This window comes from Felis catus, chromosome B1 (assembly GCF_018350175.1).
Source record: "Felis catus isolate Fca126 chromosome B1, F.catus_Fca126_mat1.0, whole genome shotgun sequence".
Lineage (NCBI taxonomy): Eukaryota > Metazoa > Chordata > Mammalia > Carnivora > Felidae > Felis > Felis catus.
In genome coordinates this window covers 145,724,863-145,740,479 of record NC_058371.1, presented here as the reverse complement: position 1 = coordinate 145,740,479, position 15,617 = coordinate 145,724,863, and the positions used below count along the sequence as shown (strand labels likewise).

Genomic DNA, 15,617 nt, shown 5'->3' with positions numbered 1-15,617 from the left:
TGGAGCATTTGAGTTGCCTGATGCACTGTGCCTGATGCACAGTTGGGGGGGAATACGACCAGGCTCACCTTCTTGTTTTAGCTCTCATACTGTAAATAAGCTTCCTTCCTACAGTCTAGTGCCACATTTCCCACATTTTGTGGGGTTTTTTTTGTAGGTGATTTAGCTATTTGAAGTGGCCCCCAAGCCTAGTGCTGAAGTGCTATCTGGTGTTCCTAAACGCAAAAAGTCATGATGTGCTTCTGGAGAAGACAATGTGTTAGATGTATTCGTTCAACATTAATAAGTCAATAATATATATTAAATAAGGTCTTTTTATTTAAATAAATTTTTTAAGTTTATTTATTTTGAGGAGAGGAGGGGCAGAGAGAGAGGGAGACAGAGAATCCCAAGCAGGCTCTGTGCTGTCATCACAGAGTCTGATGTGGGGCTCAAATTCATGAACCGTGAGATCATAACCTGAGCTGAAGTCTGGCACTTAACCAACTGAGCCACTCAGGTGCCCTAATAATGTGTCTTTAAATAGAAACACACACAAAACAAAGATACGTCTTGATTTGTTGACAATGAAAATGTGACCAGGGGCTTACAGGAACCTGATCCTATATTCTCTTAGGGCTCATTATTCAGTATTCACAAATTCAGTGAATTTCAGACTATTGTGACTAATGAGAATCAACTGTACCTTTTTGTGGTCAGGTTTTATAATATACATTTTTAAAAATGTTTATTTATTTTTGAGAGAGAGAGAAACAGAGTGTGAGCAGGACAGAGCAGAGAGAGGGATACACAGAATCTGAAACAGGCTCCAGGCTCTGAGCTGTTAGCACCCAGCCCATTGTGGGACTCAAACTCACAAACCGTGAGGTCATGGCCTGAGCCGAAGTCAGACACTTAACCAACAGAGGACACCCAGGCACCCTATAATATACATTTTTTTTTAAAGTTTCCTTTGTCAACATTTTCTTATTTACCTATTAAGTTCCACATATTATTATTTGATAATTAAAAACATCAAATATGTAATTATACTTCCTTTTCTCCATGTATTTTGTGTTTTCTCCTTTATTTAATTAGCTTTGCAAACCTCCTATTTCATGTATCAGTGTTCTCCAAGAGAAAGTTCTCGAACTTATTTATTATTTCTACTGCGTTTATGCTTTTAATTTTATTCTCTCAGGTTCGCTTAGGTGTTTTATCTCAGTTGTTGGGTTGACTTCTTAGATTTTTTTGTATTTACTCTTTTTTAATAATTTTGCTAACAAGAATTATTTCAGTTGTACTATCATTTCTTTGATACACTCTATTCCACTAGAGGAAGGAAGGAAGGAAGGAAGGAAAGAAGGAGAGAAGGAAGGAAGGAAGGAAAGAGGGAGGGAGGGAAGGAAGGAAGGAAGGAAGGAAGGAAGGAAGGAAGGAAAGAGGGAGGGAGGGAAGGAAGGAAGGAAGGAAGGAAGGAAGGAAGGAAGGAAGGAAAGAGGGAGGGAGGGAAGGAAGGAAGGAAGGAAAGAGGGAGGGAGAGAGGGAAGGAAGGAGGGAGGGAGGAAGGAAGGGAGGGAGGAAGGGAAATAAGGAAGGAAGGAAGGAAGGAAAGAAGGAAGGAAGGAAGGAAAGAGGGAGGGAAGGAAGGAAGGAAGGGAGGGAGGGAGGGAAAGAAGGAAGAAGGGAGGGAAGGAAGGAAGGGAGGGAGGGAAGGAAGGATGGAAGGAGGGAAGAACTTTAGCTCTCTTTCTCTCCCTTTCTTTCCCTCCCTTCCTCCCCCATCTCCCTTTTCTTTCTTTCTTTCTTTCTTTCTTTCTTTCTTTCTTTCTTTCTTTCTTTCTTTCTTTCTTTTTCTTTCTTTCATTCTTTCTTTCTCCTTTGAAAACATTTCAATTCCAGTGTAGTTAACATATAGTGTTATACTAGTTTCAGGTATGCAAAATCGTGAGTCAACAATTCTGTGCATTACTCAGCACTCACCAAGAAAAGAATACCTTTCTACTGTTTATTTTTTGTCTCGATCTAATTGTCTTTTAAAGAGTATTTCTCCCAATGCTTTCAGGAATGTTGTATGGATGGTACACATTTAAATTGTATGTCTTAGAAAGCTTTTTTGTTTTTATCAATGATTATTATATCATCCCATGATGCTTCACAACACCACACCAACATAAAAAGCAAATAATCTTTATACTAGATGTTTTAATACTAAGTGATGTGAGTTAGTAGGGCTTATCAGTCTATTATAATACACAGTCCATGTAATTCAATTTTACATTGTAAAGTTCTTTCTCTTTCTTTGACTTCAAGGCCCTATTAGACCGACATTCTGGGACTGTGTAATAATTGCTATAGCACAAACTTTTAAAAAATGATTTCTGTGTGCCAGGCATTAATTTCAAGCATTTCATTGTTACTTAATGAACACTTTTTTTTTTAGTGCTTAATCTGTTCCAGGCTCCTTTCTTTGTCCCTAACAATTACTAGTCTGTTTACTTCCCACAACCATAAGACGTCAAGTATTATTTTAACCCCACTTTATAGATGAGGAAATTGAGACATGGAGAGGCAAAGTAGCTTGCCTAGGTCACACAGCAAGGTCAAGATTAGAACTCAGGAAGTCTGACTTTAGAGCTAAAGCTGTCAACCACGGCAACAGGTTTATTTTTCCAGTCAAATAAATTCTCAGAAGCATTTATTATTTCTGCATAGGTGTGTCTAGAAGGTAAGAAATGGCGGGAGAGGTTTTTCATCTACCTGGAATGCCTGTTTTCTTACAGTTCCTCTCATCAATTTTCTTCCCCTCTTCTACTACTTTAAAAATTGTTCTTGGCACCTTTTGGGATGAGCACTGGGTGTTGTATGGAAACCAATTTGTCAATAAATTTCATATAAAAAAAATTGTTCTTGGCCTTTTCCTTTCTTATTTTACACGTATGGTCCAAGATGGTTGGCCATCTTTCATTCTCCTTTTCCATGACCTAGATGAGTTGCTGAGCCATGAACTACATTTTCTGCCTGTCTCACAACTTGGTGAGGGCAACCTGACTGAGTTCTGCCTTCTGCCTTCTGAGTTCAGAAGTGATTTATGCCATTTCTAGGCCTAGCCCATAATAATCTCCTGGCCCAAGCACCCCAATCCGAAGGCAATGTTAGAAACCACAAGGGCAAGATGACACAGCCTCTGTCAGCCTGGAACTACTCCTACCCCCAACGACTGCCTGGAGGCAATATGCCTGTCTTCTCACAAGGCATTCTTTCTTTATTGAGAAAGGAACAAACCTACTTCTAGTAAGTCACTGAAAGCCTGCTGGTTACCTAATGCACAGACTCTCCCCTAACAGTCTCAGTGTGACCCTGTTGATGTAGCTTCAACTTAGTACTTTCATATTTAGACCTTTTGCTCATTTTTCTTCTTTTTTCCTGAGTCCTTAATCTAAAGTCCTAACTGCTTAGAGGAAATCTCCATGTAGATGCCTAATAGACGCCTTAAAACATCTTAACTCTTTGGTGTCCCTTTTTGGCTATTCTCTTAAAATTTGTTAATTTCTCTTGAATATTAACTTCAGTAAATAGTGCTAACCTCAGTGTCCTACACCCTTCTAGTTTCTTCATCCTCACCTCACCCCCTGCCTCCAATCTAATTATCGTTTATGAAAATCTTGTCAATTCTATGCGTCAGCTCTTACGTCTGCCCAATCACTCATTTGGTTCAAGCTCCATAATTTCCTTTTTTCTTTCTTTTTTCCTATTATTTTTCTCCATTCCAAGTTTTTATTTAAATTCCAGTTAGTTAACATCCAGTGTAATATTAGTTTCAGGTGTAGAATTTACATACAACACCCAGTGCATTCCTTAATCCCCATCACCCATTTAACACACCTCCCTGCCCACCTCCCCTCCGTTAACTTGTTTTCTATAGTTGAGAGTTTATTTCCTCATTTCCCTCTTTTTTCTCCCCTATGTTTTTCTGTTTTGTTTCTTAAATTCCACATATGAGTGAAATTATATGGCATTTGTCTTTCTCGGATCAACTTACTTCGCTTAGCTTAATATGCTCTAGCTCCATCCATGTCTTTACAAATGGCAAGATTTCATTCTTTTTCTTTTGAATTATTTATTTTGGACACAGAAAGAGAGCCGTGGGGGAGGGGCAGAGAGAGAGGGAGAGAGATCTGAAGCAGGCTCTGCACTGACAGCAGAGAGTCAGACATGGGCTTGAACCCACAAACCGCAGGATCTTGACCTGAGCCAAAGTTAGGCACTTAACCAACTGAGCCACCCAGGCTCCTCAAGAGTTCATTCTTTTTTATGGCTGAATAATATTCCATTGTATACTTATACCATGCCATCTTTATTCATCTATTGATGGACAGTTGGGCTGCTTCCAGATCTTGGCTATTGTAAATAATGCTGCTATAAACATCAGGGATAACGTATCCCTTTGAATCAGTATTTTTGTATCCTTTGGGCAAATACCTAGTAGTGCAACTGATGGGTCATAGGGTTGTTCTCTTTTTAACTTTCTGAGGAACTTCCATACTGTTCTCCATCATTTCTCAACTACATTTTCTCAAAATCCCCCAAATATCCGATATATCATTTCCCCAAATATGTCATATTCTCTCACTTCCAAGATTTTTATATATAAAGATGAATAACTTTAGAATGTTCTTCCTTTTCATTGGTTTCCAACTAAGTTTATTTGTCCATCAAGACTCAAATTGTTTAAGATCTTCACTCTGACTCCATCCAGTCTGGATTGCCAATCTTTTCTCTTCCAAAGCATCACATATGCACTTCTCTTACAACTTCTATTATACTGCATTACGATTGTTGTTTAATTATTTGACTCTCGAATTAGATTGTTTCTTAAGTGTAGAGAGATTAGCTTATTCATACACACACGCACATAATATTTGCGTGTAAATTTGTAAAATTTAATATTTGTAAATATCATTCACATATAATATTTGTAAGTAAATATGTTAAATACGTAAACATAATAGTAATATGATAATATATATGGTAAATGACAGAGACAAAATGTTTTCCGAACTGGAATCCTAAAACAATAACCACAATAGCAGGACAATAAAACTCTTCTCTTCATTTGTATTTTGTGGGGCTAACCATGGACACTATTATTGTGTCTGTCTCCCTTTAAGTGCAAGAGATGTTGAAAGAGCTTGTGACACTTGAGGAAGATCAAACAGAGCAGCTCTCCTTATCAGAACAAGTCACTATAAATGACCTTTTCGGTCTCTCAATCTGCCAAGAGTAAAGGAGTGCCAAGTTTTTCTCTGGTTTTCTAGCAAGAACAACAAAAATAAATAAGTTCAGAATGAAGTCATCAAAAATAACTACGCTTTTCATGTTTTATAGAGCCAGCTTATGAACGATACCTGTTCTAAACAGTCGACCCTATCCAGCAAAATCACTCCCTGCTGTGCACTGTCCGTGCCATTCCGAGGGGAATGCATTATCAACTCAGAAAATGATGACAAACCTGATCTTTCATCTCTGCCACTCAGCAGGTTTACAGAAGACCGATTTGTATGCAAGCAATTCATCGACAAGCAAGATGATCTCCTGCCAGAGTAATACATATATACATATGTACATATGTATATATATATATGTATATTGTAAAATCTTACTAATGGAATACTATACTTATGCATTTTGGGGGGAAGGGTTGTAAACCTGAATGATGACGGAGGCTGGCCCATGACGTAAATGAGTGGCTGCATGGGAACGGTGATCCAGAGGAGATGCTTTGTGGAGTCTAAAAGGTGGCAGTTATTTGCACAGCTCCAGCCACCTGTTAGCATGTGGGAACGCAGGCTTTGGGCTATTGGTTCCACTGCATTTTGAAAGAAGCTGGAAGTCGCTTGATTTTTTAAATACGACTAATACAGGCATTTTTAAGAACACAATGAGGGTTAAGTGTTTGCAAGTTTTGCTCTAAGGGACTCATCTCTAAGGGCTTCAGATTGGAATACCTGGTCAGTTCTTCTATTCTAATTAATTTAATACCTATTACCAAAGCCATGGTGGGGCATTTAAAGATTAGAGAGATGGGCTATTAACATCTCCGGTGTCCGTTCAGAAATGCATACTAATTTGTGCAAGACAAACTGATTTCAATATGTAATATTAAAACAATATTGCTGTGTGATTGAAGTATTTCCAAAGTCACTTTGTGAAGCATTATTTGAAGCAACTAAACTCCAACAAAGCATAAGAATTTGAATTTTCTTCAAAGTTCTTTGTAGAATGACTTTAGCTATATTTCCAAAATTACATTTGATACGGCTTATATAAAAGTAAATGTCACTGCCTGAAACTACTCATTCCTAAACTTGCATTTGGTACTGGAAAAGTCGATAGGCTCACCTTCCTAGTGGAAATCACATTAAACTATGAATTGGGAGACGAGAGTTCCAAGTCTAGTTTTGTCGTGCATAAGCTTTGGAATGTAGGTCAAGCCACTTAATTTCCTCAGGCTCTAGTGTTCCAGCTATAAACTGAGGTGGCTGGATAAGATAAATTTGCCTCCTGTGATTCTGTGATTCCTTTGTAAATATCCTAGAGTCCAAATTTCTCTTTCTTGTAACACAGAAGAATGTGTAGATTATGCTTGGACTACTCAGGTTTGAATGTTCATCTGGACAAGAGGGGAAGATGGTGATTTAATACCTAGCTGGCACTTTCTCTCAAAAAAAATTCTAATACTTATAAAATCTAGCCTCAAAGATGCCTGAGAAAAATGTACCCTCATTCAAACACTTGAAATTAATTTCTCATAAAAGTTCCTGTGCCAGGAACCCATCAGCCAATCAGATTGTTTTAGTTTCAGATTCTGAATCTGACACCTACTCCTGTGTGACTTTGGAAAAATCACATAATTTTACTGACTTGGTTTCCTTCTCTCAAAATGAAGTCAGTAAAACCTCCCTGCCATCCTCTCAAGGTTTCCAAATGCCTAAAATCAGTTACAATATTGAATAAATTTTATAATCATAATTGGCTTTTGAGAGAAAACTCATGACTTCTAAATTTTACTGTTTACTATCTGTTTCATATGGATATAGGTTTCTTTATGAATATTCAAGAAGACATTCAGAATTGGCAGTTTCTGTGATTTTAAGAGTGTATACAGTATATCAAAATTTATTGGGAAAATGCTGTAAATTAGAAAATCCTCTGGAATGCTATAGCCATGGGGTAAATTCCTTTTTATTTTTTAACTTGTTACTCACAAGTGATTACAAACATGAGAATAATTCCAGCGCTGTTAATAGCGTCCTATTTTGTAAAATGATTGTGCATATGCTTGTTAATTGCGAGCACTGAACAAGGAATGTGATTCTCCTCTAAACCAAAGGCCACATCGTCATACTGTAGCAGTTCTCTATATGAATCCCTGTCTTGTACATTCTGTGCTTCACGAAACCTTCTCTGTGCAATCTCCTCTTTTAATGCGTGTCTCCTGGGCATAGTAGCTAGCAGCATGAAAGCACAGTGTATTAGGGTATGGGAAGGTTGACAGTTTCCAACAAGCAGTCCCGGAAACCATCCTTATTTCAGGCCAGATGATGTTGCTTACAGGCAGTAGCTCTGTTATGCATTTGACATGAAAAAAGCAGGTGACCTTACATCTGACCAGGTGATCACTTATCCACGGATTACCAGGAACCAAGTGACTCTGGCTTTTGTTATCTAAGCAGTGGCTTACATGTTTACAGAGGGTGGGGTGCTGGTGGAGGCTTGAAGGCATCCCTTGTCCTGTCTGGGCCCAAGCAGGTACATCTACCATCTTTCTGTTTCTAGAGAGAAGGATCGATGAAGGTAATTTAGTCCCCTGTAGGTGAGCACCCTTTTGTAGCCAGTAGGCCTCCACAATAATCACTATGATAATAGCATAAGCATGAACGTTAATAACAGGAGCGTGGGTGTTTAGAGTTTACAAAGCGACTTTACCACCAGTGTCCTATTTGATCCTGACACCAGTCCAGTAACATAGGTAATGCCAGAATTATTAACTGTATTCTGGATGACGGTATTGAGTTTTAGAAGGTTTAAAAGACTTGCTCAATATCACACAGGCAGTAAAGGACAAGGCTAAGGGTTAAATCCAGGTAAATAGTTTGCAAATCTGGTAACATTTTCACTGTAACAAACACTGCTTATTAGGATCAGGTGCACTGGGTCTGATTGGTTAAGATGATAACCAGTCCTCCTACTGAAGAGTTAAGGTTAGAAGGTCGCTTGTATTTTCCCACTGGAATTTTATGTGCATGGCTGAAGAACTCTTTGAACTTGCGGTTACTTCTGAGAATTCCATTTGATTCATTTCAATGTGTATTTGTGGAGTGCTGTACTATATTGAAGGCTGGTAGATGTTTTTATTAAACCATGACTTCTTAATATGTACCTCTATTTCTTAAAAAATTTTTAATGTTTATTTATTTATTTTTGAGAGAGAGAGAGAAAGAGAGACAGAGTGTGAGCGGGGGAGGGGCAGGGAGAGAGGGAGACACAGAATCTGAAGCAGGCTTCAGGCTCTGAGCTGTCAGCACAGAGACCGACGCAGGGCTCAAACTCATAACTGTGAGATCATGACCTGAGCCGAAGTCAGATGCTTAACTGACTGAGCCACCCCGGTGCCCTGTATCTGTATTTCTATTCCTATATCTATATCTCTTTATCTGTGCTATTTATGTAAAAAGGCTGTCTTATTAAATCTAACCAACACACTCTGACCAATCAAACTTAGCTCTATAAACTACCTTTAGGAATGTCTTTTTGGCTTGATGAATGATTGCCTTTTTCTTCTAAAATACGCCATTTAAACCCACAAATGAGTTTATACACCAGAAACTAAACATCAATCTCGTACCACTTCTTTTCTCTGCAAAGTACATGGACATTCCTGCTTTACCAAAACATGTTTTTCAAGATTTGCAAACTCACTAAGTAAATAAAGCCCTGGATTTAGGAAAACAGTTACATTAAACTGTTACAGAAAACGGTTTTGCAATCTTACCTCAAGATATATTGTTACAGTGATAAATATTGATTATCTTTATTTTCCAGAAAGAGATGTTCCAAAGAGTGGTTGGTGAAAGCCATGAGCGTATAAAAAATCACTGTGATTTACGTGAGAAATTAGGAGATGCTAACTTCCATGACAGGTATGCTTCCAAGATATTGTCCAGGTTTATATGTTTGTTGGTCAGTTTTTGCTAACTCCTGATGCTGAGAGCTGCTATGAGTCTACATCCAACCTTAAAATGTCAGAGGCCAAGGAAAATGTGAGTTCAAAATTAACCTATCTTTGTTTTAATAATACAGATATCTACACAGACTTATGTGCCTTTACCTGGCTCTCCAGGCCAGTTTCCAGAATTCTGGTCAATGCCCACAGGTTAGGGAACCAAGCAGACCTTGACTCCCGTCCTGCAGTCTCTTCAGGGTCCTCTCCTTCACACCCCTCCCTCATATCCCTCACACCCCTTCCTCATATCTCTCCCTCACACATTTAGTTTGGGGGGCTTTGCCTGCAGAGTTTTTTGAATGTTTATTTTTGAGAGAGAGAGAGAGACAGAGTGCAAGCGGGGGAGGGGCAGAGAGATAGCGGGAAACACAGAATCCAAAGCAGGCTCTAGGCTCCAAGCTATGAGCACAAAGCCCAATGCTGGGCTCGAACCCACGAACTGTGCGACCATGACCTGAGCTGAAGTCCGACGCTTAACTGACTGTGCCACCGAGGCACCCCTGCCTGCAGTTTTAAGTCAAAGCTACAACAATCTAACTTAGGGTCCCTTTGTCAGTTTCAAGTCAGTTCCTATAGCAAATTTAGTATTTTCAGCACCTAGGGTAGAGATGAATGGATACCATAGCTATTTGCCAGAGAGAATACATAAACCTGTTGTGTGCAGAGACTGGTGGAACCCACTGAATTTAAAAGATTGGTATATCCAAAAACAAAAACCAATTTTTAGTAATCTTTAGGATCTTACTGTAATAGTCTATTTAGAAGCAGAGTGTTGGGGAAAAAATCAGTTTGATATAGTGTCCAATAATATTGAGCTTAAAATAGATGTCCAGAATAATAGATCCAGAAAAACGTATTCTTTCCGAGAGAATATTTGGCTTATTACTTCTATGTTATGTTTGGTTGCAAATATCTGGCTTAAGGATTAGATCTTTGGTTCTCAAACTTTACAATACATCAAAATTACCTGGAGGACTTGTTAAAATACAGCCCCATCCCCAGAGTTTCTGATTCAGTAAGTCTGGGATGGGGCCTGAGAATGTGCATTTCTAGTAAGTTCCCAAGGCTGCTGATACTGCTGGTCTAGGAGTAACACTCTGAGAACCACTGGATTAGGTTGCTTGTTTCATTGGATGTTACAACTAAATTCTTTCCCTGACTCCATTTCAATATAAAATGCAATGATGGAGTCTGATTTTTTGTTGTCTTCACATCTGGGTCTGTAAGAGTCTTCTTCCTTAAAAAATCTTTCTCATGTCCCTCTGACCCCACCACTTTCCTAGTTCAGGGTATCAGCGTCTCTCAACTGAATTTCCGGAATAGTCTTCAAACTGCGTCTTCCTTCACATTGCTTCTTGCTCACCTCCACTCATTCTTTACATGGCAACTATAATTACCCTAAAAATAATGCAGTTCTGATTGTGTAACTGAGCTTTCTTTCTTGGTCTGTTTCTGATTCCCAATTTCCTGCCCCCCTCCAAAACAAAACAAAACAAAACAAAACAGAACAAAACCAAACCCACAAAACCAAACCAAAATCACATTCAGTGGCTCCCCTCCCACTTGCACTCCCTTTCACCTGGTTCATTTTTGTTGTTTTTAGATCTCAGCTCACGTGTCGTTTCCTCCAGGAGGCCTACCTGACCTGCCTGGGATGGGACTGCTTGCCATTCCATGTGTATCTACAGCACTGTGTACTCCCCTCACTACCTCAAGGGTACCTGCTATCTTGCCCAGTATGGCGTGAGCCCCAGGAGAGCAGGCACTATTTGCTGATCATTGTTGTAGGCCCCTGTTCCTACACGTTGTAGACAACCAATGCAATCTTTAGTGGACTGTGTATACAACTATTTCAGAAGCTGTCATCCAAATTAGCTGTCATAGTATCTTTGGTGGATCAGGGTAGAGCAACATGTGAGGTGAGAAGAGAATTCCAGGTATATTGATGAAGTTATTGGGCCATTGGAATAAAGATTAAAAAGAATTAAACCCAGTTTAATGCTTTGTTCAGCCTAAACCACAGCTTGTCAAATATTAAGGAAAACTCTAGAATTCTTCATCATAGGCACATAGTCATTGCCAGGAGTAAGAGGAAATTATTCTTTCAGGCTCATAATCCTTTATACTAAGAAAGTCCCACAACTATCTGCTCAAGAGTTGGTTACGCTCACGAAGAACATGGCAGCTGCTGCCACCAAATGTTGCCCACTGAGAGATGAGCAGCGATTTGTCTGCATGGAGGACTCGGTAAGCACATCTGTGACTTCATGTTTGCCTGTTCTTAAAGCCCTAATCCCCAACCTCCAGCAATCCATCTCATATTTGTGGACACATTCATGAACTGTCAATGGAGCATAATACTTCTGTCCCCAGGAGAAATTCTTTTAGGCCAACTCATGCCAATTGTCTTGATTAGCAGCAGGGGTAAGACTGTCACTTCCCTAATGGTGGCAAAATCAGATTCAACACGTCTTTGTCTGGATCATACCCTAGGGTCTAATTCTTGGATTTTCAGGTCAACAAAAATGACTTTGCCAACAACTTCAAAGATAATGCTGATTTTAAACTAACTCGAATGTATAGGAAAACAACAACAGCAACAAACTAGTCTTCTTCCCATGTTTCTCCTTTAATCTTACATAACTATCACACTCACAACATCTCTGACACCAAGTGTTTTCCCCCACGACAAGCAATTCTGTGTGACACCAGCTGAGTATCCTACAATTTGTCTCATTCTGACACCATCTGTCTGGAGATAGTGTCAGATCCCACAGGTTAAGGGCTCAGTCCTATAAGACTGCTCCCATCCCACTTCAGATAACAATTACAAGTCCAATTGTAATTCTGTGTGATTCTGTGTGATTCTGACTGGTGAGCTATAAATCTGAGGTTCCCATGACTCCCTCCTCGGGTTTGATTAATTTGTGAGAGCAGCTCGCAGAACTCAGAGAAATACTTAAGTTTACAAGATAAGTAAAATGTATGATAAAGGATACAGGTGAACTTCCAAATGAAGAGATACATAGGACTGGAAGAGATACATAGGGTCTGGGAGCATCCTGAGTGCAGAAGCTTCTGTCCCTGTGGAGTTGGGGTGTGTCACCCTCTTAGTGTGTGGATGGGTTCACCCACCTGGGAGCTCTTCAACACCCATACTGCTGGGATTTTATAAAAACTTCCTTATGTATACATGATCAATTATTAACTCCATTTTCAGGCCCTCTCTCCTCTCTGGAAAATGGACGGGGGGGACTTAAAATGTCAAGCTTCTAATCACTACGTTGTCTTTCTGGGGACCAGTGCCCATCCACGAGCCCACACAGAGTTGCCTCATTAGGACAAAAGATGCTCCTAGTGCTCTTATAACTTAGGAATTTACAAGGGTTTTGGAAGACGGTTGGCAGGAACTAGGGTCAAAGATCAAATATTTATATTTTCTATTATCTCACACCAAACTCACAAGTGTTAAATTTATTAGACAGAATACCAGTGTGTTCATTTACAATGAGAAATGTCTTTCCAATGACAGCAATAATTGGGCCTAACAACTAGACTGCACTTTTTCCTGGATCAGAATACTTGTGACAATGAAGTAGGATATGACTAGTGCAAATGGAATCAGAAGAAGGGAAAGAATAGTCTTAAGGGATATTTCTTCCAGGCTATAGTGAAGAATGATAAATTATGTCTTCCTCACAATGGAGAACATCCCTCTAGGGACCTGTATGCTCACATCTCCAAGATGTAGGCTCCAGGTCTCTCTCGAGTGGTATTATTTTAACACTACTAAATTCTTGTGTGGTGACAGCTTTCTCTGCCCTATGTTCTTGATAGAACAATTCTTTCATGCTAAATTGGTCTTTCTTCTGATAAAATATAATTTTTTTGATTGCAGATTTAAAACATTATTATCTAGCCTTGTCTCCCTTTTATTTTATCAACGTTTTTTATTTATTTTTGGGACAGAGAGAGACGGAGCATGAACAGGGGAGGGGCAGAGAGAGAGGGAGACACAGAATCAGAAACAGGCTCCAGGCTCCGAACCATCAGCCCAGAGCCTGACGCGGGGCTCGACTTCACGGACCGTGAGATCGTGACCTGGCTGAAGTCGGACGCTTAACCGACTGCGCCACCCAGGCACCCCTCCCTTTTATTTTATTATAAATTTTTGTTATCTAGTCCCTGCCTTTCTTGGGGAAGGACTTTCAGTTAGACTTCTAGATTCCTAAAGCCTTATTTTTAGGTGATCTCTTTGGTTACATTTAAAATGGATAAACTCATACATGAAATGTTGATGCTTATTGGCCTCAATGACTTCATCCCCAAATACCTAAATGATAGGGATTTGGGGGTAGTCGTACTTGGAAAGGCACATGGGCAGGCTTGCAGAGAGCATCAGGATAACAATCAGACACCATAGAAGCAAGGCAAGGTGACAGCTTTAGAAGAGGACCAGAAAATGAAGGAGATAATTGAAATAGGATACAAGGATTTCTCTCATCATTCATTCATTCGGCAAATATTCATAGAGCATCTACCATATGCCAAGTTCTGTGGCAGTTACAGATGTCCACTTACAAAAAAACAGAAACAAATTGGATTTGAGCTTCAGTCATATAACTGAGTCAAATTAGCAGTGCTGTTGACTTGAGGCTTGATTTTAATTTAAAAGAACATAAGAAACTCCAACCTTAAGTCAATACTGGTCTATAAACTGGACTGGAGAGGAATCTGGAAGTGGAGTCCAAGTGAGCTCAACTGGAGGATGAGAAGAGGGAGGACAAGTCTGGGAACCAGGCTGCACTTGACCCTCCTGATTTTTCCTAAACAGTGAAATCCAGGATGAACTAGCAGAAACCAGAATCTGAGAATACTTATTAGCCCTATTTTCTATGGAGTAAAAAAAAAAAAACAAAAAATGACCACAACCTTATGGCTCTTATTTTAATTCTCTTCTGGGAAAGGCAAAACTAATTCTTGGAGCTTTATGCAGAAGACACGAAGCAGAGCCTATCAATGCTGGTGTGGGTCACTGCTGTGAGGACTCATATGCCTTCAGGAAGCCATGCTTTGATGATCTGCAGGTAGATAGAACTTACATTTCTCCACCTTTATCCTGTGACCAAGTCATCAGCCTTAAAGAGGACTTGTGCAAAGCTCGGGAGGAGCAATTCCAAACTGAGAAGCAAAAGTAAGAATCTTTGTTTAGTTTGTTCTCTAATTTGTTCTGCCAGCAGGGGAGCAGATAGGGAGAATGGTAAACTGGGCTCAGATATAAACATTGTATAATGAATGGATCAGCTAAATGTTACGTTGGAGGTCCAGTAGAATTGAGAATGTTGGCATATTTTGCAACTATGGCTATCGTGGTTGCTACCCCAATCAGATCGGTTAATGAGATTGAGTCTATTGGTCAGAAAATATTGGCAGAGAAGTACATTAAAGTATTTTTCCTAAAATGCAAAATTTGGAACATTTGCACGTGGGTGCATGCATGTATGTATGTGTGACATATACATATATAATGCATATGAAAACATTTGTAAATTAGATAATTTTATGAACATAAGTTATTACTTTGCAAAGTGCTATTCTGATTTGGCTGCTGTTACCAATACTGAAGCCTACTGGTCAGAAATGCTGCCAGTAGAATACAACGTCTTTACGTTTGAACAGGGTTTCCCAATGTGTATTCTAATGTAAAAGGGTTTCTGGATGAAGTCAGCAATGGGGTCTGTGGGTTGACTGCATGAGTCTGTTGATCTGGGGCGAGCCTCAACCATTCTCAGCTGGGCTTGCTCAGAAGACTCTATGGTCAGCTGCTAAGTCAGCTGGGAGCTGGCTGGCCTGGGCCACATGGTCTTCTGTCCTCCAGCAGGCTAACCTAGGCTTCTTCACATGGCAGCTGGGAGAAAGTGGCTGTGTGGAGGCCTCATGAGGCCCAGGTTTGGAAGCATGCAATGCCAATGCTTCTGTAAAGTAGGTCATGGGGGCAGCCCAGATTAAAGTGGTATGGAAATAGACTTCATGTCTTGATAGGAAGGGTTGCAAAGTCACATCATAAAGGACATGAATACAGAGAAAGATGGACAATTGGTCCATTTTTGTAATCTACCAGCCACCTGTGGATCATTAATATAGCTGTTGAAACTATAGAAAATGACAAATGTCAAGATAATGGTGGAAAAAGAGGCGATTAACTGGGTCTGAAGTCATCAGAAATGAGGGGGATGACAAGACTTTCTATATGCGGCAGAAATAAGTAAAGATAAGGGGTGTCAGAGTTTGATAACTTGTACTTCAAAGGAGCTGTGGCTTTCCAATGAGAATGAAGGAGTTATATTGAGAG

At 39.7% G+C, this 15,617-nt stretch overlaps 1 protein-coding gene across 10 annotated transcripts in view; it reads left to right on the top strand.

Annotated features, from left to right (window-relative positions):
• LOC101095098 (alpha-fetoprotein-like) overlaps window positions 1-15,617 on the top strand; it is a 53,910-nt gene that overhangs the window by 19,845 nt on the left and 18,448 nt on the right. For 3 of the 10 annotated variants that reach the window (XM_003985331.4, XM_019829377.3, XM_019829376.3), the window contains exons 8-12: window positions 5,368-5,582; window positions 7,080-7,212; window positions 9,085-9,182; window positions 11,374-11,512; window positions 14,233-14,459. In XM_003985331.4, the coding sequence (XP_003985380.3) occupies window positions 5,368-5,582; window positions 7,080-7,212; window positions 9,085-9,182; window positions 11,374-11,512; window positions 14,233-14,459 (812 nt within the window). The remainder of the gene's footprint in view (window positions 1-5,367; window positions 5,583-7,079; window positions 7,213-9,084; window positions 9,183-11,373; window positions 11,513-14,232; window positions 14,460-15,617) is intronic. The other 7 variants (XM_019829379.3, XM_045056228.1, XR_002156273.3 and 4 more) reach the window with 4 other exon arrangements.